Source organism: Vulpes vulpes, chromosome 1, assembly GCF_048418805.1.
Source record: "Vulpes vulpes isolate BD-2025 chromosome 1, VulVul3, whole genome shotgun sequence".
Classification (NCBI taxonomy): domain Eukaryota; kingdom Metazoa; phylum Chordata; class Mammalia; order Carnivora; family Canidae; genus Vulpes; species Vulpes vulpes.
In genome coordinates this window covers 31916100-31937759 of record NC_132780.1, presented here as the reverse complement: position 1 = coordinate 31937759, position 21660 = coordinate 31916100, and the positions used below count along the sequence as shown (strand labels likewise).

General features: G+C 45.5%; 1 protein-coding gene across 1 annotated transcript in view; it reads left to right on the top strand.

Moving 5' to 3' along the window:
• The window catches only part of DMRT1 (doublesex and mab-3 related transcription factor 1), a 114059-nt gene that overhangs the window by 63984 nt on the left and 28415 nt on the right, over positions 1–21660 (top strand). The window contains exon 4 of the mRNA XM_072735222.1: positions 3852–3996. Coding sequence (XP_072591323.1) covers positions 3852–3996 — 145 coding nt within the window. The remainder of the gene's footprint in view (positions 1–3851; positions 3997–21660) is intronic.

The following is a 21660-nucleotide window of genomic DNA, read 5'->3' as shown; positions in this document are numbered from 1 at the left end:
CAGTGACACTTCTGGTCGACAGTAGGTTATTTAGTAGTTTTATCTTAGGAGAGTCAGAAGTTATGTTTGGATTTCCGACTGCCTAGAGAGGTTGACGCCCCTAACTTGTGTTGTTCAGAAGTCATCTATACATAGAACCATCCTTACGTGCAGGTGAACACACGGATGGTTATTTGTAGGTTATTCTTCAAGTTGGATGTGGCTGACGTGATAAATGGCTTCTGCAAATTCATATTTTAATAACCTCAAATGGAGTCTGACCCTTTTTACCTTCTTCTTTTCCTTGAAGCCCTTTTTTTAAATGAAGATTTTATTTATTCATGAGAGATACACACAGAGAGAGGCAGAGACTTAGGCACAGGGAGAAGCAGGCTCCCTGCGGGGAGTCCAGTGCAGGACTCAATCCCAGGACCCCAGATCATGACCTGAGCCAAAGGCAGATGCTCAACCACTGCCACCCAGTTGCCCCAATCTCTCAATTCTTATTTCCAAATAATCCATGCTATCTGATGCATTTTAGAAACCTAAGAGAAATTAAAGGGAAAAATTAACATGCATGGGTTTGAAATTGTGTTAATTTTTTGGTAAGCTTTAGTTAAAATAGAAACTCTGCAGTTTGTTTGAATCTCTTTTCAAATACCATACAACTTGAGATTGGCAGCCTTTGACCAGCCTGTCAGACTTAACCTTTTGAATTTTTTAGTTAATACTGGAGATGTTGTGGTTTCATGCTTATTTCGGGTATGGGAAATTTTCAGTACATCTGGGACACTGGTTCTCAATCTTGACGTCCCTTCAGAATTACCTGGGGGACTTTGAAGCAGCCCCGGGCCAGGCCACCTCCCAGAGCACTGAAATCAGACACTCTAGTGGTGAAGCCACAGGCTACGTGGTCTGGTCTCCTCCCCGTCCTCCAGTGGGAATGAAGGCTGTGTACCTTTTTTATAAATAAGTTTTATTGGAACACAGCCATGCCCATTCATTTCCCAATTATCTAGAGACCCTGTGGGTTGCAAAGCCTAAAATCTCTCCTCTTGTGCCACTTTCCAAAAAAGTTTGCTGATCTTGCTCTAGACTCACAGTGAACATTTTTCAACATTTAAAAAGAGGCTTTATACAAATTCAGAGTAAAAGAAAAAAAAAAAAACTAGCATTTTGCAGAGCTTGCCAGGCTCTAATCCTATCAGTTTCTTGTACAGTGGGAACATTGAAAAGCATTTTTCTTGAAGAACTGACTTGCAGATGTTGTCAAACCAGAAGGAGATGAAACCAGCTCAGCACTTAGAGTGGGTAGTGGGGAGGCCCTGTCATTTGTGTCGTGGGACTTCGTGCATTAAAGGGGACACCTGGCTTCTCGCTCAGAGTGCATTACCTGACTTGTAATTGACTTGAGGGGAGTCTGGAGGGCAGAAATGGCTCTTTGATTTGAAGAGAGGTGGAGTTTGGTTATTACCACTGCTGAAATTCTAGATGGTGGCAAAGCCCTGAGAAAATGCCTTTAGCTCTGAGGAATCTCATGTATAAAAACAAAAATGGTGAAAAATTATAATGCTATTCATATCCTCTCCATCCTTCCCTCAGGTAGGTGGTAAGTTGGTGGTCATAAAAAAATGGGTTAACAAAAAAAAAAAAAGGGTTAACAGAGTTTTTTAGAAAGTCCTTTTTTTTGGTCATGGACCTTCAGTGTGTGACGTAGTTAGAGGAAGGATCATTTACTCTTGTCCCTTGTCACCAGCATGAGGGTTTTGAACCAGCAGAATCAGCATCTCCGGGGAGTGAGTGTACCAGCCTGAGGCCCCACTGAAGACTTACTGAATCGGAATCTGCTTAGCCCCAGGCCATTTGCATACACATGAAGAGAGCCTTGCAATGTCCTGGTCTAACTGATCACAAGGCTCTGTGTAGTTAAGTGACCACAGATTGTCACTGCCCTCTTAAATGATTTCACGGCCCCTTAATGGCTCTCCTGCCCTGGGCTCACTCATTAAGAGGCAGCCAGTGTTTCCCCTTTGGCTATTTCCAAGTACAGCTTGTTCGACCTCTTATTTTGTAAGGATTTATGTGATGGTAGATAAATTGTGTGATTGAGCTAGAAGAGATACCATTTCATATGCTTCAGAGAAACAAAGTAGGCAGGATAAAGGGAACTTGCCAGATAAACTTCAAGTGAGAGAAAATAATCAACTGGAATAGTCTTCTTTGCCTCTCCAAGAAGTAATCCACCCATCAGAGCATTCATTTGTTTTTTAAGATTTTATTTATTCATGAGAGACACAGAGAAGAGAGTCAGAGACACAGGCAGAGGGAGAAGCAGGCTCCCTGCAGGGAGGGACTCGATCCCAGGACCTCAGGATCACGCCCTGAGCCAAAGGCAGATGCTCAACCACTGAGCTACCCAGGGGCCCCCAGAGCATTCATTTGTGCTGTGGAGCACTTGGAGCATCCAAAATGAGTGTCTTGAGCTTCCACACAGAAGTCAGGGGCTCAGGTCTTTCCACCACGCAATGCCAGATATTCAGAGTACACACACAGGCCTGCTGTGATTAGAAAAGTGTCCAAAATTTAATGTTCATAGATAATCTTGAGGAAGCCCAGTACATGAGTTTACCCTGCCAGTCTCTGCCACGTTAGTACGATTTTCTTAAGTAGCATTATTTGATTGAAAAACAGGACTTTTTTTTTTTTTAAGATTTATTTAGTCATTCACGCAAGAGAGAGGCAGAGACATAGGCAGAGAGAGAAGCAGGCTCCTTGCAGGAAGCCTGATGTGAGACTTGATCCCCGGACCTGAGATCACACCCTGAGCCGAAGGCAGACACTGAACTGCTGAGCCACCCAGGTGTCCCAAAAAACATGATTTTAAAAGTACTCTTTAATTCTTGGGCAGACCTGATTCTTCTCGAACATTCCTTTAAAGTGACTTTTTAAGTACATTAAATTTATATGGTACTGCTTTTTTAAATGCAGCATAATTGACATCTGACTGTTCTTGCAATGCCCAGTGTCTGCTCCAGGGGCCATGCAGGAAACAGAACATATTTGACATATTTGTGGAAGTGTGGGTGGGTGCCCTTCTAAGTTCAGGTCACATCGCCTTAGCTTTGAATGACAGGTCAGGAAGCAGTGGGGCCTTGCTGCTCTTTGCTTAAAAGCTGCCCTGTTGTCCCAGAGGCAGAGTCTGACACACGACTGCCAAGTCTACCTTCTATGCCTCCCTGCGTGTCCTGTTTGCAGAGTCCATGTCACCTCCAGGACCCTGGTGAAAGGAGGGTCTGGGAAGTCAAGATCTCAGATTTGGGTTTCTTTGCTACAGTGAGAGCAGGGAAGGGGGGTGGGAACAGATGTCGAGGACCGTATCGGGCATGTCCATGCACTAATGACAACAGCTTACCCTTACATGTGTTTTGCGTGGTGTCTTTTTAAAAAAATTCTTTTTATATGAACACTGAGGTAACCAAGGTGAGCCACCTGCTTTTCACATGAGGGAAAGTGAGAAAGTAAATAGCTTGCTATGGCTGTATAACTGTAGACAGTGTTACGGTGATGTGTGGGCTCCTAGGCTGTGCCATCCCCACTCTATTGCTCTCTTTTCCTTGGTGCTTGTTAACTAAGTATCATGTGACCAAATCAGGCATCAGGGGGGCTCTAGTAGGGATCCCAAGGTATAAAAGGCACCTTTAGGATGCACAGTTAGCATTTCTCGGGTCATTGTGCTGGAGGATGTATGCACATTCATGGTTACAGATACTTCCAACATCAATAGGAACCCAGCAGTTCTTGTAATCATTGTACAGTGCAGTTTTGAACTCAGTGTATTCCTTCTGTTTTTTTTTTTTTTTTTTCTCAAGCAGATGAAAAACTCAGAGAACCGCCATGCAGTGAGTTCCCAGTACCGGATGCATTCGTACTACCCACCTCCCTCCTACCTGGGCCAGAGTGTGTCCCAAATCTTCACTTTCGAGGATGGCCCCTCTTACTCTGAAGCCAAAGCCAGTGGTAGGTGTCCGGGTACACAGCCTGGGTTGGGGTGGAGGGAGGATGAGTAGCCAGCCACTGGGTCTCCCAAGATCTCTCTGAGGCCTTGCAGGTCAGGAGCTCTTGGGAGATTGCTGCGTGACTTCCTTGTGAGTATTCTTTACAGTATTTCATTATGGAATGCTTTGCTTTTCTCAATTCTTAATATCATGATTTTTTTTTCTGGGTACCTGGAGTGACAAAAATAAAATGAGGGACTCCCATCAGAAGCCACACACTGTATTTTCAGGATGATCAATAAGAAATGCAGATTCAAAGGAAAATGTGGCTCAAATCCTGTTATTTTTGGTGAAGTGAATTTCTGTGTATTGAAAACTTGTCTTCTGAAACTTTTCCATCTTAAAATTGAAGGCATATTCATCTTTTGGGGGAGGAAACAAAATAATAAAACATTTTTGAATACAATAGATCTCAGAGTTTGTGCAGTAGCAATGCAAATAACTCTGATATAATGGCTTTAAAATAAAAAATGACTGTTTAATGAACCAAAGCACTTTGAAATACACAGTTCCTCAACTTTAATTTTAACCTTCTCTCCAGCATTTATATACGCTGCGATGATGGGCAAGTCTTTTATGGCTGCTGTGTTTCCATGCCATGTTTTTAAGTTCTTTATAATTAAACTTTTATCTTTTGATCTAGGGAAGTGAGAAGCATATACAGTCAAAGCAGTCGGCAGAAATCAGGGCTACAGTGTGTGACTTGGTAGTAAACCAACTATCGGACTGTATCCTCCACTAAATAAAAAGAGAGGCTTGTTCTCTAAATAACTTTACTCTCTACAGAGAGCTTGCTTTTTGTAAAGCAAGTGTTTAGAGAACGAGATTCAGAACCACGCCTTGCTTTACAAATTCAGAACAAGGAAGTCTAAAAGTGCTGAACAAGTTAGAGTTTATTTGCCGTACTGAAATAAAGTACAGGATTTCATTAATGCAGAAGAGAGAAGACAAGGGAACCAATCAGCTTGAACTCTCGAGGCACTGAAGTACACATTATGGATTGCACTTTGACTTTTATTAATGACAATTCTTTGTCAGGAGTGGACAAGCAGGCACATCTCTGTTATAAATATTCATACTGTAGAGTGTATGCTCATATGGTCTTTCTTTCCTGCTGTCTTTGATTACATGTATTTATCTGGATTTTAATCTCTTTAAGGACAGAGAACACATCTTATATACCTTTTGACCTGCTATGATGCCTTTTATTTTTATTTGTTGGTTGAGCGTATGAATGAATGAATGAGGTATATTTTTTAAGTGAGCTTGCTACTCTGTAAAGAAACACCAGCCTACAGTGTCAGGATCCTAAGTCACTGTCTGTTGGCTTCAGTGCAGAATTTAGCGATGAAGCAGTTGAGGAGACATTTGTTCATACAGAAAATGAGGAGCGAAACCTACTTTGAGGAAGAGATAGCCTGAGCTTCTTGCTCCAGGAATAATGGCATATTTCCAGAAGCACTCGCTTCTTGAGAGAAAGGTGTAAATTCAGAACAGGGCAGTAAGCTAAAAAGATAAGAGGAAATTTATTAGAGCAGAGAGGGATAGATATGAAGAGGAGCAGGAGGCATTTGAATTTATGGCAGAAGAGGGAAAAAATGCTCAGAAGGAAAGAGGTTACAGTCCAGGACGGAAGGGACTGGCTGCACCAGAGCTCATCGGGAAAGGTGGGGTGAATACCAGTGAGGATTTCTTGTACCTTCGCTGGTCCTATGTGTGTTTGCAAGCTTGAGGAGGCCTCAGGCTTACCATTCTCCCTCACTGCTAACGACAAGGAGGGTCAAGCTTCACACACGAGGCAGTTTGGTAGGAAGAGCCATGAAACTCTGTATTACCTACTTTAGATTTGCCACAGAGAAGGAGAATATGCACTCATAGAAAATCCCAATCTCAGCTAATTTTTTAAGGAAATGTGGCTTTATGACTTCCAAGTGCATGGTATTTGGGGCTTCTAGGCTGCATGGGATGTTTACAGAGCAAGCAGGAAATAGGAAGTGGGAATTGTATTTGAAGGTCAACAGAGACACCCCAGGTGTCATCTCTCTGAGCATCGGATCCTCAGTTTTATCATCAGCATTGACATGAGCAGACACTTGTGTACAGTCTAGGTCCTTCTGCGTGGAGCTGGGGCTCGTGGTAGGGTGTGATGGGTACGGGTAGGGACAGCAGTGCCTTCATTTGTGACAAGGTGACAAAGACTGGCCAGCAACGAGTTGCATTTATCACTTCCATCAAGAATGAGATCTTCTGGCTGGTTATGTTAATGAGTAAGTTCTGCATTTGATCTTAGCCAAAAGTCCAAGAAGCGATTAATGAATAAGTTCTGATTGGAAGATCTAAGTGGGGACTTGTAAATAACTTGAAAAACACTGTTTTTCAGTAGATTTAATGTTTCTTTAAATTATATGTTTGTCCATTATTTTTTAAAGATTTTATTTATTTATTCATGAGAGACACAGAGGCAGAGACACAACACAGCAGAGGGAGAAGCAGGCTCCCTTCAGGAAGCCTGATGTGGGACTCGATCCCAGGACCCTAGGAACACTATCTGAGCCCAAGGTAGATGTTCAACCACTGAGCTGCCCAGGCGTCCCTATGTTTGTCCATTAAATCAGTTTTTCCTCAGTTTCTTTAAAGAGAAGTTTAACCTCTCTTTACCATTTAGAGAAAAGAGTCCCAGTTCAGAGTTTTCCACTGTTTTTGCTGAAGACTGTAGCATGCAAAGAGAATGTGGCGGGAGATTGCAGGGAAAGTTTTCCTTTTGTTCTGTTGCCACTCTATGATGTTTTTCTTGGTGAAAGGGCTAGGAAGCATTTCCTCCCCCCTTCCATATCCTGAAAAGTGTCAGGATGTGGATCAGAGAGAGGGTGAGGCCTGGTTATGTATGGACTTTGTAAGCTACTGCAAGCACTTTGGCTTTTATTTCCAGTGAGATGGAAGCCTTTGCAGGGTTTCTGGCAAAGGGGCAACATAGGAGACGTGTCTGTCTTGTGGTTTTGGAAGATCACTCTGGCTGCTGTTTAAAAACAGACTGTGGGAATGCAGGCTGGGAGCAGGGAGTCCAGCAAGAGGCATTGCAGTAATCATTGCAAACGGTGGCAGTGACCTAGCCAGGGTAGGAGTGTGGTGGTGATAACCACCACACTAGTTTAATTCTAGTTTAATTCTAGATTTTTTTTAAGATTTTATTTATTTATTCATGAGAGACACAGACATAGAGGGAGAAGCAGGCTCCCTGTGGGGAGCCCGATGCAGGACTCGATCCCAAGACCCTGGGATCATTGCCTGAGCTGAAGGCAGATTCTCAACCACTGAGCCCCCCAAGCGTCCCTAATTCTAGGTCTGTTTTAAGATAGAACCAACATGATCTGTTGATGGATTTGTTTGGGATGCACCAGAGAAGGAGAAGCAAAGGATGACTGTGTAACTTTTGACCTGACCAAGTAGAAAATTGGAACTTCTGTTTATTGAGGTAAAGAAAGACCATGGGGGAAAGGCAGGTTTGTGGGAAGTAGGAGTTTAATTTTGAGCACGAAGTTTGAGATGTTTCATGAGTCATCGAGGCAGATTGTTGAGTAGGAATTAGCTGTATGAAGGCTCAAGTTGAGAGGTGATATCCTTGCTGGAAATAAAAGCTCAAGAGTCCAGGGTGTAGATGTCACTTGAAGACAATCTGGTGAGAGCTGCTAGAGAAGTGAGTGTAGATGGAGCAGAAGGAAGGACCCAAGGCTGAGCCCCAGGACCCTGCAGGGTCTGGAGGAGTGTTCCAAATGAAGGGGACCAGCAAAGGAGAAAGTGATGAGCCGCCCGGGGGGCAGGAGGACAACTAACAAGGCATACTGTCTTGGAAGCAAGCAGAGAAAACATTTCCATGAACAGAGCCAACTAAGCTCAAGGGTCAAATCAGGTGAGGACTAGAATTGACATTGGCTGTTGTAAAGGTAGAAACGATAGAGGATCTGACTGGTCAGGTGGCCAGTTGGGTGGGGAGGCAGGAGCGAAAGCCTGACTACATTCAGGAGTGCATGGGAGAGAAGATGGGGGCCCAGGCACAGACAGTTCTTCAGGGACTTCTGTCAGGGGGGTCGTGCAATGGGGCAGCAGCTGCGGGAAGACACCGCAGTAGGTTTGCGTGCTGACAAGAGGGAAAGTTTGCTGCTGCAGGCCGTGTGTGGTGCTGAATAAGCCAGACTCCGATGGGATCCAGGCAGCGGGCCCGAGGGTGGGGGCCTGTGGGTGCTCCATGACTGGTCCCAGAGGAGGTAAGTAAGGAAACTAAAAGAAAAGAAAAACTCTTAACAGTTGGACACGGCGATTTTATGTCTGTTGGATCTCATTTGAAAATTGGGGCTTGAATTTTTCTTCTTTGATCTTCCTAGGAATTCGTTTTGCTATTAAGGTAAAAATCCACCTGTCATAAAATTAACTGTTAACCATTAACCGTTTTGAAGTATACGATGAAGCGGCACGTGGGTAGGACCCTTGCAGTGTTGGGCAGCCGTGACCTTTATCTAGTTTGAAGGCATTTCTGTCACCCCAGAAGGAAACCACGCATCCCCTAAGTGGCCGTTGCCTATTGCGCCTTCCGCCAACCCCTGGCAACCACTGATTTGCTTGGTCTTAATGGACTTGCCTATTCTGGATGTTTCGTGTTAAAGGAATCCTAGAAAATGCAGCCTTTGGCGACTGGATTCTTTCACTCAGCGTAACATTTTCACAGTTCCTCCACGTGTGTGGCACCTAGGAGTACTTAACTCCTTTTTATGGCCTGATAAGATTCCATTGTGTGGATAAACCGCATCTTGCTTTCCTGATCTTCAGCTGATGGACATGTGGTTGTTTGTACCACTTACTGGCTGTTGTGAATATCTGTGCTGTGAATCTTCATGTTCTTTGTTTAGAGACCTGTGTTCATTTCTCTGTACATACCCAGCAGCAGAACTTCTGGATCGTACGGTAATCCTGTGTTTAACTTCTGGAGGAACTTTCAAACTGTTGTGTGTAGCGGCCCCATCATTACACATTCCCACCAGCATGTGAAGATTCCAGTTTCCCTAGCCAGCTCATGTTACTCTCCATATTTTAAAAAAGATTCTAGTAATTCATGTCTGTTGTGGCCTGTGAAAGTATCAGACCACAGCGGATTGGAACCTTAAAAAAATTTCAGGAGTGCCTGGCTGGCTCAGTCTGTAGAGTAACTCTTGATCCTCAGGGTTGTGGGTTTGAGTCCCATGTTGGGGGTAGATCTGACTTAAAAATAAAATCTTAAAAAAAAAATTGAAAGCAAAACAAGTTCCTCCCCACAGATTGCTTGAGAAACACTGATCATGGGATGCCTGGGTGGCTCAGCAGTTGGGCACCCACTGCCTTTGGCTCAGGTCATGATCCTGGGATCCAGGATTGAGTCCCGCATCGGGCTCCCTCTGGGGAGCCAGCTTCTCCCTCTGCCTATGTCTCTGCCACTCTTGTGTGTGTGTGTGTCTCTCATGAATAAATAATTTAAGAAAAAAAAAAGGAACACTGATCCTAGTGCCCATGTGGAGGGTTGGCTGGTGGATGAATGTGGCCTGTTCATAGTAACAGATGCAGGTGGTCCATGATGTGGTGGTCGGAGCATCCTGAAAAGAGAGCTTCCTCCACTCAGGATAAAGAGGTAGATCTCCACAGCAACGCCTCTGTATTAATAGATACCCTCACACTGATGGGCGAATGGCACTTCACGTCTGTAAACAGGCATCTTTCTCTACAGGTTTCATTCTTCCATATAAGTTCTTGGGGTGTACCTGGCAGCCAACACTGGGGGGGGGAGGTTTCAATTTAAAATGAGATGGATGAGCATACTGAGATCTTTTTGTCTACCTATTTTGCAGTCTCAGTTTGAAAGTTAGAGCTGGAGCATCCGGTTTCTTCTGCTTCTTTGGTCCCTTCCAGGCAGAGATGGGGGCATGCCCAGGTGGAGACTCACCCTTCCTTTACATTCAGCATCCGCTCTTTCCCGGAGAAAGCAGCATTCATTTGGGGTGCTCATTACCTATTATTACTCAGCTATACATAAACTATTTTTGTATTATTCATTTAGCACACTTAGGATGTCAGCAGCCCCATGAAACAAGATACAGAGCGTTTATGTTTTACCCAAAAGTCAGATGGCCAAAGTCAGGGGAAGGGCCTCTGTGACTTGAAGACATCCTTCTGTGATGTCTGGGCAACTGGCAGGAGCCTGTGTGTTCCCAACATGACTTTTTGAATCCATCCAACATTAGCAATTTTTAAAAAGCTTTTATTTATTTGTTCATGAGAGACACAGAGAAAGAGGCAGAGACATAGACAGAGGGAGAAGCAGGCTTCCTGTGGGGAGCCCGATGCCAGACTCGATCCCAGGACCCCGGGATCATGACCTGAGCCAAAGGCAGGTGCTCAACCACTGAGCCACCCAGGCGTCCCTTGCATTAGCAATTCTGCAACCCAGTGAATCTAAAAGTGCCTGATTTCACTAATGGCATATGCTGCCCCCCTCCCCACAGTTGTCAGGACAAAATGCAAAATAGTTAAGCTCTGGCTCCATGGACTGGATTTGCTTCACGCTGCATATCCGATCTTAGCGAAAGATCATCCATCTAGTTTTGTGGGTGGGAACACCGATGCGATGCTGCCTTTTGGAAGCACTATCAGGTCTCCTCCCCTGCTCAGCAGGCTGAGATGTCAGAACTGCCCCCTTGGTGAGGTGACATGAGGTTCTGCTGCCGCCTCTGGGTGGGGTGGGAGAAGCATTATGTGCATAGCATGGAGCCACCACGAACCCACTGTGTAGCCTTGGGACCATCAGACTCTTCTCCAAGACCCCCACTTTCCTCACCCCTTACCAGAGGGTGAGGAGGTTGGTGTTGTGGGAATGAACTCCTGTTCTATACAGAAACAATCTCTATAAATCGCAAAACGCAGCAAGAGGTGGCAAAATATTGTACATACTCCCACCCTTCCTTAGTGTAAGGCTTGCATTGACATTTCCGGCAGTTCTTCTCGTCCAGAAGAAAGATGTTCCGGAAATGCTTCAGAGTCCTGCTCAGACAGGAGGGAGAGCAGGCCAGAGATTCTAAGGGCTGCTTCTCGTGTCTGTTCCGCTCTGAGGGTCTGGCAAGGCTGCAGAGGAGAAAGGCACTGACCTTTTTCTTCCTCTGCCTTGAGGAAAGCTGAATACGTTTTATGCAACATGTATAGAATGTTGAGTTTAGACTTGGCTCTTTAAGAAATGACTTATTGTTTCCTAAATTTCAAAGAAAAAGCTTGACTTGGGGGACCCCGGGGTGGTTCAGCAGTTTAGCACCTGCCTTCGTCCAAGGACGTGATCCCAGGGTCCCGGGATCAAGTCCTGAATCAAGTCCTGCATAGAGTCTGCTTCTCCCTCTGCTTGTGTCTCTGCCTCTCTCTCTGTCTCTCATGAATAAATAAAATCTATAAAAAAAAAAAAAAAAAAGGAAAAGCTTGACTTGTAAGCTTTGACTTGTAAGCTTGACATAGTTAACTAGTAAACCTGTCTTCCTTATGTGACCTTTTTATTTTCAGCCCTAGCTTTGAACAGAGAGGTCAGTGGGGCGTTCGTTGGCAATGACTCAGAGGCCAATGCTCACCAGGCGATGGGTCCCCCCAGGAAATGCTCACCCCAGGAAAGGACATCCAGCTCAGTTCCCCAGCTCTGTAACTGCTATAATATGCTTGCTTTATCTCTTCCAGCCTCATTTCCCTCATCTGGAAAGTTGAAAAAAAAAAAAAGTAGGGTACCTGGGATGCTCAGTGGTTGAGCATCTGCCTTTGGCCCAGGTGGTGATCCTGGGGTCCTGGGATTGAGTCCTGCATCCAGCTCCCCCCGCAGGGAGCCTGTTTCTCCCTCTTCCTATGTCTCTGCCTCTCTCTCTCTCTCTCTCTCTCTCTCTCTGTATCTCTCATGGATAAATAAATAAAATCTTTTAAGAAAAAAGAAAAAGAAAAAAATAGTAACAGCCTTACCTAGTATATATGGGCCTCATAAAAAATTCTGTAAAAAAGGCACAGCAGTAGTTGTCAACTCCTTATTTCCTATAGGAATACCCACCACCACGTCTCAGATATCTTCCTATTCCTGCATGTGCCTGGCAGTGAGCTGTGCCAATGAGAGTCATCACGATCATTCAGGAGTGCTGTTTGAAACTAGCCATATGTGTATTATGATTCTAGAAATTAGCTAGACGTTGTGGTCTTCTGAGTGAGGAAGATAATGCATAATGATTTTAAGCATATAATAAACAACAGGCAGGCTTGGAGGCTTATTTTTTAATATATTACATGTGCCATGTCTGCCAAGTAAAGCAGAGGGAACAGCCTGGGCAGAGCAGTGTGGAGGGACACCGGCAGGTCCCTTTGTAGCTGAAGAATAACAGTGATGGCGAGCTGAGATGCCAATCAATGGGGACACACAGGTTTCCATTGTTTCTTGAAAGCCCATTTCCTCCATCAAAAGAGCACCCTATAAGGCGAACTGTGGAAAGATTGAGAACTGATGGCACCCTGGCATGCCATCTGTGTAAAACACTGCCTTTGACAAGGCTCCCACCGCTGGTCTAGAAAGGGTCATGTCTGTGAGGGAGGTCAGACTCAGAGAAGGAAGGAGTTCACATACTGCAGCCCTTCTGCTGCAAGAGTTATCGGGGTTGTGGTCTCACACATGCAGGGCGGGGATCACTCGTCCATTCAGCTTTGCAGTCTACAGGTGCCTCGCATCCTCCTGTGTTGTCAGAAGGCTCTTGGCATGGTCCATGGGTTCTGGAATGAAGAAGAAACCAAGCCTTGGTTCCTTCCTGCTGTGCCCCACTGGCCCAGAGCCTGGCATCTTAGTAAAACAGTCATGGAAATAAAGCAGACATGGGCAGGCGTAGGGTACAGCCTTCAGGCTGCAATATATTATGGGTTCATATCATGTAGAATATTCTCTATATTCCCTTTGGAAAGTCAAATTTGAAGACTGACTGCTTTGCATATACTGGTTTTCGATGAATAACAGCCCTGTGAGCAAGGTCACCAAGGGGCTTCCTTAACCATACTAACTAGAGAGCCTGGGGCAGGGTGGGGAAGGTGGGACGTTGTGGTATCTCTGAGCCTTGGAGCTAGTGTTGGGGAACCAGAGGCAGCATAGGAACTCATTTCTCCAAAGCACTCCCCCAGGCATTCTTTGTGCTGGCATATCCTGTGGGTTCTCTTCCCTCCCTTCCTTTTCTTCTCCTCACAAACAAGTAGCTCTGACAGTGTCTGTAAGAAAAAGTTCTGTGCGCTCAGTGGGGATAACTTGTTTCATTCCTTTTTTAAAAAAAGATTTTATTTATTCACAAGAGACACACAGAGGCAGAGACACAGGCAGAGGGAGAAGCAGTCTCTCTGCGGGGAGCGCAATATGGGACTTGATCCCAGGACCCCGGGACCCCATCCTGAGCCAAAGGCAGATTCTCAACCATTGAGCCACCCAGGGCATCCCTTGTTTAATTCTACAGTGGTAGTATTATCCCCATTTTACAGATGAGAACACTGAGGCATGGAGACAGGGAGAGGAGAAGCACATGGCAGATAGAGAAAATGAGGCACAGTGATGCCTTACTTGTCTAAGTCCTCACTGGGCAACAGTCTGGCAGTCTCGTGTATGACATATTTTCAAGGAAATGATGGCTCTGATTGGGATTTGGAAACATTCTATCTGCTGAGTCTAAAGATATGCATGCAATAGTAACTCTTTTTCTGTAATGATAAAATTCTAGGACCTACTCCTTCAGCATATGCATTATGCAGAAATACCCCTTCCAGGAGTGTCTTTCTATAGCATGTTGGTGTCACCCCCCAAAAAACCCCAAAAAACAGCTTGGAAAAAACCCACTAACATACCAGGTATAGAATTTACAGTGCTCTTCCTAAAGCTCAATATAAACTTTAGAACACCTTTGTGACTTAACACCCTAAAGTCAGGTTAACTTTCGTAGCTATATATGCATCTTCTTTGTATTTTACAGGAGAGAGTATTAGTATTTGATGAAGGCAGACGTGAAAAAATTAAATAACTAGTTATCAGATTTGAAATGGTAAGTGTAAACAGAAACACAAGCAACTACTTTACTATAGTCGTTTTTATTTTCTGTGGCTTTTCTGTGTTATTTTAAAATTAGGGTGAGGGGCACCTGGGTGGCTCAGTCAGTTAAGCATCCGATTCCTGATACGGGCTCGGGTCCTGATCTCAGGGTCGGGAGATGGAGCCCCGTGTCGGGCTCTGAGCGCAGCCGAGAGTCCCCTTGAGATTCTCTCTCTCCCTCCCTCTGCGCCTCACTCTCTAATAAATAAAATCTTAAAAAAAAATGAAAAAAAAATTAGGGTGGATAAAAGACCTGTTTTCCCCCAGATAATTTTGAGGCAGTATTTTACGTTCCACCTCGTCTGTCCGTGGCTTATTACGAGGTTGCTTTTACATCTTTAATTCATTCTTGGAAAAGCTCAGGGCCCCTTTGCGAGGGTTTTCCTTTGTGCTACAGAAAACCGTCCAGAGCAGGACACAGGGCGTGAGCTCTGGATACTACACTTTTAGGAACTCCTCCGTGTCCCGACACAAGTAGGTTGCACACGGTGACGGGAGGGCAGTGCTTGCCCGAGCAGTGCTTGGCCGGGCCGTGCGTGCCGATTTTATCTTGATGGAGTGCAGGGGTGACATTTGGTCCCCTGCCTGCCCGACAGGTGCAGGGGACCCAGCCTTCTGTGGGCACTTCGCGCATCGAGTTTGCCAATCCCGTCCCTCATTCAGTGACCATTTCCATTAAAACTCCCGAAGAGGCAGCGTCCACGCGGGCATTCACTTGGACGCGACAGTAGCCACTCTGGCCGAGCGTCCCACACCCTCACGCAGGACGTGTCTTCGTTGGGCCCCACCCGCGTGCACCGGGCGCCGGGGATGCTTCCCGGGCGCGGGGAGAAGTGAGTAACTCCGGAGTTTATTTTCCGTCCTCGGCTCCTCCAGAGGCGCGGCCCAGGCCAAGTACAACTCGAATAACCTTCAGGAGAGCTGTGCTGTCCTTCTGTCGGCCGCTGTCTTTGAAAATTGCCTCCAGAGTTAGTGAGCAGGAACAGTTAAGATTTACAAACAATGATGAAGCTTGTCATGCATCTTTCACCATCCATCATCCAGGTGCCGTGCCTGGGCGGTGAAGTGTTCTTCATAAAAACCAGCTCAGTGTGAAATACACCTCGCTGCAATGTTTACTGCTCTGAAGCCCGGCGGCGGCCCTTTATAGTAAATCCAGATTGCGCTGTGACATTACAGTATATCATTGCCCGGCGCGGTGGGGTTTACACTGGGAATGAGTGCAGTGCACACCAGATGAGGTGTCTAAATTGAGTTATGTCAGAATTTGGCTGTTATATGGGGATAGCTTTTGTTTTCTGAACACTGAAAGTTAGCTTTATATGTATTTATATATGGGCATATACGTCCCATCTTGCACATATACACGGGTATACAGTATATGCTGGGGTCAGCTTCCAGCTGGGCTCCTGCTGTAAAGAATGGGGACCAGCGTTGATGGGCCTTCCACCGGTGGTTTGTTGAAACTGGCATAACTAGAATCTTCGGTGGAGGAGGGGGAGCTAGGGTGGATGGTTATCTCATCGTGGAAGGGGGTTCGCTTTTGCTGGGCGGGCAGTGGTCATTTTTACCATCCTTTCTTACAAAGCCAGGGAGCCCTCTCTCCCGGGGTTGCCGTGATACAGGGTGGCTCGAGGAAACCCCACAGGACCCTTCCACCCGCTGTCCAGAGCCTCGCCTGTCGGCTGAGCACGTGCGCTCGGAGAGGCCTCTGAAGTCGGTTGCTTATTTATTGTTTTTTCTAGTGGGTATCAAAATCCTGGTGCTGCCTCTGTTATCTTGAAAGATGCTGCTTCCAAGAGAAGATTTACGGTGTTTTAGCTTAAATCTGCAAAATAAAAGAGCACACTGAATTTATTGCATGATCAGGTTTATTTACATGCACCCTAAAAGTGCTGATATTAAAAATGAGCTCCATAAAAAAATAATATTCTGGGTCCTACAGCCCCGTGATCATCTTCTTAACACAGATTTTCAAATTCTCTCTTCTCTCCCCGGAGGAGGGAAGTTAGGAGAACCATTTTGTGGTCTTTTCATAACTGGTGCTACAATGAATCCAGGGTTTGTCCCCCGTTTATACCAAGTCTCCGGTAGGGCTTCCCCCTAACTTGAAACACAGTGGCAGATAGCCTGCCCACCATTGCCCTCTGCTCTTTTTCTGGCTGTCCCCCCCCCCCCCCCGCTCCTTTTTAAAATATTTTTTTTTATTCATGAGAGACACAGAGAGGCAGAGACATAAGCAGAGGGAGAAGCAGGCTCCCTGTGGGAAGCCCGATGCAGGACTCAATCCCAGGACCCCAGGATCACGCCCTGAGCCATGGGCAGATGCTGAACCGCTGAGCTACCCGGGCATCCCCTGGCTGTTCCCTCTTAGTTGCTATGTCTTCTTACTGGGGATTGATTAACGGTGCCACTTGTGAGCCTCCTGATGTGGCGCAGGACACAATTGTGGGCATTTAGGGCTGGCCTCCAGAGGTGGGACAGGGGTAGAAGCCTTCCACTGGCTCTGTCAGCTGGGGTGGGGGGAGAGAAGAGCCCCAAGTCAACCCAATGCAGTGCACTTGTTCCACTAGGGCTGTGTTGTCAAATGCTGAATGACCAGTTAAGAGTTACATTTCAGATAAACCACAAGCAATTCTTTAAAAAAAAAAAAAAAAGATTCCAAGGGGGATCCCTGGGTGGCGCAGCGGTTTGGCGCCTGCCTTTGGCCCGGGGCGCGATCCTGGAGACCCAGGATCGAATCCCACGTCGGGCTCCGGGTGCATGGAGCCTGCTTCTCCCTCTGCCTGTGTCTCTGCCTCTCTCTCTGTGTGTGACTATCATAAATAAAAAATAAATAAATAAATAAATAAATAAATAAATAAATAAATATAAATAAATAAAAGATTCCATTTATTTATTCATGAGAGACACACACAGAGAGAGGCAGAGACATAGGCAAAGGGAGAAGCAGGCTCTCTGCAGGGAGCCCGATGCGGGACTCGATCCCAGGACCCCAGGATCACACCCTGAGCCAAAGGAAGACACTAAACCGCTGAGCCACCCAGCTGCCCCACGAACGATTCTTTTAATATAATTATGTTCACAATATTTTGTTATGCTAAAAATAATTTGTTTTGCCCAAAAATCAATTTCACTTAGCATCTTGTGCTTTTATTTGCTAAACCTGGTGATCTCTGGCTCCTTTCAAGTCTTCTCTGAATGACCGTTGTAGGACCCCAGAGGTAAACAGTGAAAGGGAAATGTGAACACGGGACCGCCACACTTTCTGGAAGCATACTCAGCAGTTTTAACAGTTGCTTCATTTATATTTCTGGTAAAAATAGTACACATGGCAGTGCTGATCATGCTTGGGAGTGGTTTCCTACTTTGGTTAAAGCCATTCACGGGTTTCTGGGTGAAGAGCTTCTGGATTATATGTCCTCCTCTTCCACACTAACTGTAGTGTTTCTTCCTCCATTTCGGTCGAACCGCGATTCATTGTAGCCCCAGATAACACCACACATTTCTTTTTTCCCATTTTACAGGTTAGATCCATTAACACAGCAGCAAATAAAATGTAACCCACTGCCGCCCAGAACCAGAATGGAAATCTCTAATCTGTGCGTTTGGCGGTTCAGTTGTGGTCTCGTACCACTTTGTGGGGCAGAACAGTGACTCTTGAAACTCTCTGCAGGACCAGGTTCTCTCTGTCTGCTTCCCGAACCTCTACCCAGATGTAAACCAATGGCTGGGTCAGCACACAGGTGGTAAACCCCTGGAGTGCCAGTTTTCTGTCCGTGGACCTGGCATCATGTCCAGGATGTGAACCATGGCAGAGAGCATGGGGCAGTGACCCTTAAATGTCAGCAGATCTTGGGGACGCCTGCCTTTCCTTTGCATCCACAGGAGAACAGCCTTCCCTCTGAGCCTCTGCAGGCCCTGGAAGGGCCTAGCCGCGTGCCCTGCTTTCTTGCTCTTAATGCAGGACTCGGTCGAGGTCTCTCTGTAACCTAAGGAGAGATGTGTTGGGTGTTTTTTTTTCTTCTTAAGCTAGAGAAACCAGGATTATATCCACACTTTGTGGGCAGGTGTTCCAAATACACAGCCCCATCCGGGCACATTTTGCCTTTGTTACTTATATGGTTAGAGAGGTTGCATGGGGCTTGAATTATTTATTTGTTTGCTTGGAACAGCTTTATTGATACACAGTTCACACACCATAAAATTCATCTCCTTTAAGTATACAGTTCAGTGGTTTTTAGTATATTGACAAAATTGTGCAGCCATCACCACAATCTTAATCCCAGAAATGTTTCCATTGCCCCAAAAAGATTCCCCTCTATGCAGTCACTCCTTTGCACCTCGTTCCCGCCCCCTGGAAGCTACCATTCTATTTTCTGTTTTTATGGATTTGGCATATTCTCATATATGGAATCTTAGGTGACCTTTTGCCTCTGGCTTTTTTTGCTCGGCATTACGATTTTGGTTCATCCACGTTGTACCATGCACTTCGTTCCTTTTAATGGTGAAATAGTATTCCATTATATGGAAGGGCTGGGTTTCTTTTGAGTTCGAAAACTGTTGCAGGACCCAACAACAACAACAAAAAAAACCATCTATGAAACCATAAAATTCTCAAGGTGAAATATGTGTGTAATCTTATTTTGGTAAATCTCCAGCTTTTTCAACTCAACACATGAGTGCCTGTAATGAGTAGAACGTATTATATGAAATGAGAGGAACTGATGTATATGGACATTGAACAAGCCAGGCTGTGTTACTTTCTTGTTTTATGCTAACACGATTTATGTTATTCTGCTCGGGGTGCCATAACAAAATAGCACAGACTGGGTGGCTTCGGTAATACACGTAGTTTCTCACAGTTTTGGTGGTTAGATGTCCCAGGTCAAGGGGTGGTTGGGGTTATAGCCGGCTGCCTCACATGTCCTCACACGGCCTCTTTGTGTGCTCAGAAAGTCAGAAAGAGAAAGAGCTTTGATCTCTCTTGCTTTAAAAAAAAAAAAAAGATTTATTTATTTATTCATGAGAGACACAGAGAGAGGCAGAGACAGGCAGAGGGAGAAGCAGGCTTCCTGCGGGGGAGTCCCCGATGCGGGACTTGATCTCAGGACCCCAGGATCACGACCTGAGCCAAAGGCAGATGCTCAACCACTGAGCACCCCAGGTGTCCCATGAATAAATAAATTTGAAAAAAAAATTCAGTTAATCTCCCTAAAGGCCCAGTTTCCAGTGCAGTCTCCTTGGCGGCTAGGGCTTCAACATAGGAATTTGGGGGGACACAGTGGAGTCTGTAACACCCTTGAAGAATTCAGTGTCTCTAAATGTCTTCTCTTCTTGATGTTCTTGGGACATAGGAGAAGGAGGCAGAGATCTAGTGAGCCGGTGTGTTCCCAGCCCCATGACTAGTGTCTGAATCTGCTGGCCACTCACCTTCCAACGTCTGACGTGCCAAGCCCTGCCCATGGCAGGCCCTGATTTGACAGTCAAATGCCCAGAGCAGGGGTGTTTTCCAGAGATGGAGAGTGCTGGGGTCAGGCACGCCCCACTCACCCAGAGTGCTTCTTTTCCAGGTGGTTGCTCTTTCCTACATTCCCCGCCCCCCTACAAACTGGTTACATCTTTTATTCCCCCATATATCTGATTTTGGGAAAAGGATTTCTGATTCCTTATCCTCTTTGCCCTTGTAGTGAGTGCTCTGTATGACTTTAAACAGTTCATGCCAGTGTGATGCTACAAGTTAGACTTCGCTTATTTTTTTGGCAAGTGTGGCAGAGACTAGGACCATCACCCACCTGATTATTACTGGTTTAATATAAAGGATGTAACTTAGTAATAACCAAATGGAAGAGATGTATAGGGCAAAGAATGGGGAGAGGGTGGAGAGCTCCCATGCCTTTCTCGGGGCATCAGCCCCCAGCACTTTGATGTGTTCACCAACCCAGAAGCTCTCTGAACCCTGTCGTATGGAGGCTTCATCATTAGGCACAATGGTTAAATCGTTGGCCATTGGCCTCTATCCCCTCCTTGGATGTTGATGGGGCATGGCTAGAATTTCTAAGTTTCTAACTAAGGCTGGGCCTTTCTGGTGCTCAGCCCCCATCCTGAAATGGTCCAGGGGCCCACCAAGTGCCACCTTATCAGAATCAAAGAGGCTTCTGTTGCCCTTATCACTCAGGAAATTCCCAGGGTTATAGGAACCCTGTGCAGGGAACCAGGGACAGAGATGGGAGTATCTTTATGTGAATCCACAGGTAGGTAGAGCAAAAATCATTGGCCTTATTTGAGAGCAGAGCAAACTGCTGGGTAGAGAATAAGTGACATAGCTTGGGCTGTCTCCTGACTCCATGTCTCTGTCTTTCCAACCTCAGACTGTCAGCATTGCAGCTCTTGAGCCTGCTCTCTGGGGCATGTACCATGTAATACAGGAGCTTCTAGGTAAATGGGGCTATTCTGACTTCCACAAATTAAAATTTAAAATCCAATTCTTCGCTCATACTAGCCATGTTCTAGTGCTCGGCAACCACGTGTGGTTCGTGGCTGTCATATTGGATCATGCAGAACTAAGATATGTCCATCATCACTGCTGTTCAGTTGGACAGATGGTGGTTCTGTCCTGGACAGGTGAGGGCCAATTTGTTACGGGAGGTGCAGCATGGTGTTTAAACCTGAGACAAAAGGGCAGCCCCGGGTGGCTCAGTGGTTTAGCACCACCTTCAGCTCAGGGCGTGATCCTGGAGACCTGGGATCGAGTCCCATGTCAGGCTCCCTGCATGGGGCCTTCTTCTCCCTCTGCCTCTCTCTCTCTCTATGTGTCTCATTAATAAATAAAATCTTTTTTAAAAAATAAAAAAATAAACCTGAGACAAAGGAATGACTCAGGTAATACAAGTTCAACAAACACCATTTTATTTTATTTTTTTAATTTGATTTATTTATTTATTTATTCATGACAGAGAGAGAGAGAGAGGCAGAGAGACAGAGAGAGGGAGAAGCAGGCTCCATGCAGGGAGCCCAACATGGGACTCCATCCTGGGTCTCCAGGATCACTCCCTGGGTTGAAGGCGGCGCTAAACCACTGAGCCACCCAGGCTGCCCCAAACACTATTTTAAAAGTAACTTCTGGGGTGCCTGGTTGGCTTGGTCAGAAGAGAGTGTGACTCTTGATCTCAGAGTCCTGAGTTTGAGCCTCATATTGAGTGTAGAGATTACTAAAATTAAATAAATCAATAAATAAATAAATAAATATTCAGCAACATGTAATAAAAGCCTAACTCTTGTGGTAACATTAGCCCTTCTTCAAATAACCTGTAGGGTTGAGGGAGGAATAATTGAATCCTGATTAACATTGGCTGATCTTTGGACCTAATAACCTATGTTGCACATTTAAAATTTTTTTTTTATTTTTTTTATTTATGATAGTCATACAGAGAGAGAGAGCGAGAGGCAGAGACACAGGCAGAGGGAGAAGCAGGCTCCATG